Source organism: Macrobrachium rosenbergii, chromosome 30 (assembly GCF_040412425.1).
Source record: "Macrobrachium rosenbergii isolate ZJJX-2024 chromosome 30, ASM4041242v1, whole genome shotgun sequence".
NCBI lineage: Eukaryota > Metazoa > Arthropoda > Malacostraca > Decapoda > Palaemonidae > Macrobrachium > Macrobrachium rosenbergii.
In genome coordinates this window covers 13068501-13070875 of record NC_089770.1, presented here as the reverse complement: position 1 = coordinate 13070875, position 2375 = coordinate 13068501, and the positions used below count along the sequence as shown (strand labels likewise).

The 2375-nt window shown below is 37.6% G+C and overlaps 1 protein-coding gene across 1 annotated transcript; it reads left to right on the top strand.

Annotated features, from left to right (window-relative positions):
• The first annotated feature begins 304 nt into the window (after nt 1-304).
• Nucleotides 305-1232, top strand: LOC136854749 (cilia- and flagella-associated protein 251-like). The gene is made up of 3 exons (XM_067131336.1): nt 305-452; nt 574-659; nt 1083-1232. Exons 1-3 carry the CDS (start codon nt 305-307, stop codon nt 1230-1232), a joined length of 384 nt encoding a protein of 127 aa, XP_066987437.1.
• Nucleotides 1233-2375: the final 1143 nt, after the last annotated feature.

Genomic DNA, 2375 nt, shown 5'->3' with positions numbered 1-2375 from the left:
TACATACATACGCACCCACACACACACACACACACACACACACACATATATATATATATATATATATATATATACACACACACACATGCGCGCGCGCGCACACACACACACACATATATATATATATATATATTATATATAAGAACTTTTCCCCTGATAGGAATGGCTCCAGACAAAAAAACCAAGATAACATTCACTGCCCAATTCCAATTGCAAACCAATTAATCATGGACGAAGCTAACTACAAACAAACACACGCACACACGACACACACACACACACGCACACACAAACATCATCAGTGATGAGAGAAGACTCACAAACCCACGAGAAAAAATTCGAAGAAATCAAAACTACCATTCTGGAAGAAGAAGAAGAAGAAGAAGAAGAAGAAGAAGAAGAAGAAGAAGAAGAAGAAGAAGAAGAAGAGGGAGGAAAGATAGAGGAAAAAGGTGTCTGGTGATATCTTCCGGCCTTAATTACCATTTTATGGTCTTTAATGAAGGCTGGGAATGAGTGATTAACGGACAGGGTGTAATTAATCATTTCTCTCCTTCTTGATGTTGTAATTAGTCAGGAGTTTGATCGTCGGGGGAGATGGAGGAGGCCACGAAGGACGAGAGGAAGAAGGAGGAGAGGAAAAAGAGGAAGAAGGAAAAGTAAAAGAGGAGAAAAGGAAAAGGAGGAGGAAATACTGTGAAGAAGAGGAAGAAGAAGGAAGAGTAAAAGAGGAGGAAAAGGAAAAGGAGGAGGAAATACGGAGAAGAAGAGGAATAAGAAGGAATAGTAAGAGGAGGAAGAGGAAAAGGAGGAGGAAATACGGTGAAGAAACAGTGGAGGGAAGAAAAGGAGAAAAAGAATAAGGGGAAGAAAAAATTTAGATAAAATAAGAGGAAGCAAGTGGAAGAGGAGGGGAGGGAGGAAAATATGAGGAGAAAGAGAATACGAAGATGAGAAAGTGGAGAAGGATAAGAATAAGAGGAAGAGAGTGGAGTAGGAGGAGAGGGAGAAGAATAAGAGGAGGAAAAGAAGTAGGAGGAGGAAGAGAATGAGAACACAATGACGAAAAAAACTGGTATAAGGAAAAGAACATGCAGAAGAAAAACAAGGAAAAAATGGAACGAGAGGAAAAGGAGGAAGTAGAGGAGCAGGAAGAAGTCGGAAAAAACAAGGGTGGAAAGAAAATAAGGAGGAAGAGAAAGAAAGAACAACAGGAAATGGAGGAGAAATGAGGAGAAGAAGGGAACAAGAAGAAAATAGGGGTGAGGAAGGAGAAAAGAGGCAGAATGAAAGAAATACTAAGAGGAAAATTGAAAAAAAGAGGAAATAGAGAAAGGATAGAAAGAGGAAACGGTGGGCGAACTAGAGGGAGGAAAAGGAGGAGGAGGAAGGAAAGTATAGGATAAAGAGAAAGCATAAGAAAGCCGGGGGGTTTGGGGGGGAGGGGGAGCGGACGGGCGAGGAACTGAGAGAAAAGTCAAGGTGGTAAGGTAGAAGGCCCTTTATGGTCTTTTGTAAGCGGTTCTCTTCTGGAGATGTTTAATATGACATCGAAAAGCTTTTCCTAAGAGAGAGAGAGAGAGAGAGAGAGAGAGAGAGAGAGAGAGAGAGAGAGAAAGAGATTTTCAGAGATTGTCTGATTTTCATTGACCTCTATATTAATACCGATCTCTATCTATCTATTTATAGATTTTCATCAGCAACAAATTAGTCTCAGAGAGAGAGAGAGAGAGAGAGAGAGAGAGAGAGAGAGAGAGAGAGAGAGAGAGAGAAGGATAAACTCAAACTGTCACACTATAGCTCTCCAAAAAAAAAAGAAAAAATCCGGATGTAACTGGGCTGTAGTTTACACATTATTCTGGACATTTAAAGAATAGAAAAATAAAAGTTTAATTTCCCCCTGGAAAGCGTCAAATTGAAATACACATTCTAGTAATTTGAATAATGAAAAAATTAATGTTGTACATGGGCATTAGTGCTTGTGGCTGTATCTATAAATAAGCACTTTCATAAATAGCGTTGGTTTTAGATTTCTAATATCACGTAATATATATATATATATATATATATATATATATATATATATATAATATATATATATATAACATCAAAACAGGAAAGTGGACAGGAATACTCTTGAATACACATTTGATTACATGTTTATTCCCAACGTTTCATCATCCATGATTACATCATCAGGGGTTCTAGAATTAAAAAACAAAAAGCATTGACAATAAAAAAAAATATATATTACGATATTGCGGTATTGGAAGACCCTGGACCGAGAGCAAGAAAGTAGATGAAACAGATATAAAATGATAAATATAGTGGTAAATAAGGATAAGAATACTCCCTTTGTCATCAGAAACTGACTA

Bases quoted from the DNA above. Each gene is read 5' to 3' on its own strand.
- LOC136854749 (XM_067131336.1), top strand. From the start codon at position 305: ATGAGAGAAGACTCACAAACCCACGAGAAAAAATTCGAAGAAATCAAA. The intron at 453-573 runs GTGTCTGGTGAT...TGTTGTAATTAG, and splicing joins AGGAAAGATAGAGGAAAAAG to TCAGGAGTTTGATCGTCGGG. The intron at 660-1,082 runs GTAAAAGAGGAG...AACTGGTATAAG, and splicing joins AAAAAGAGGAAGAAGGAAAA to GAAAAGAACATGCAGAAGAA.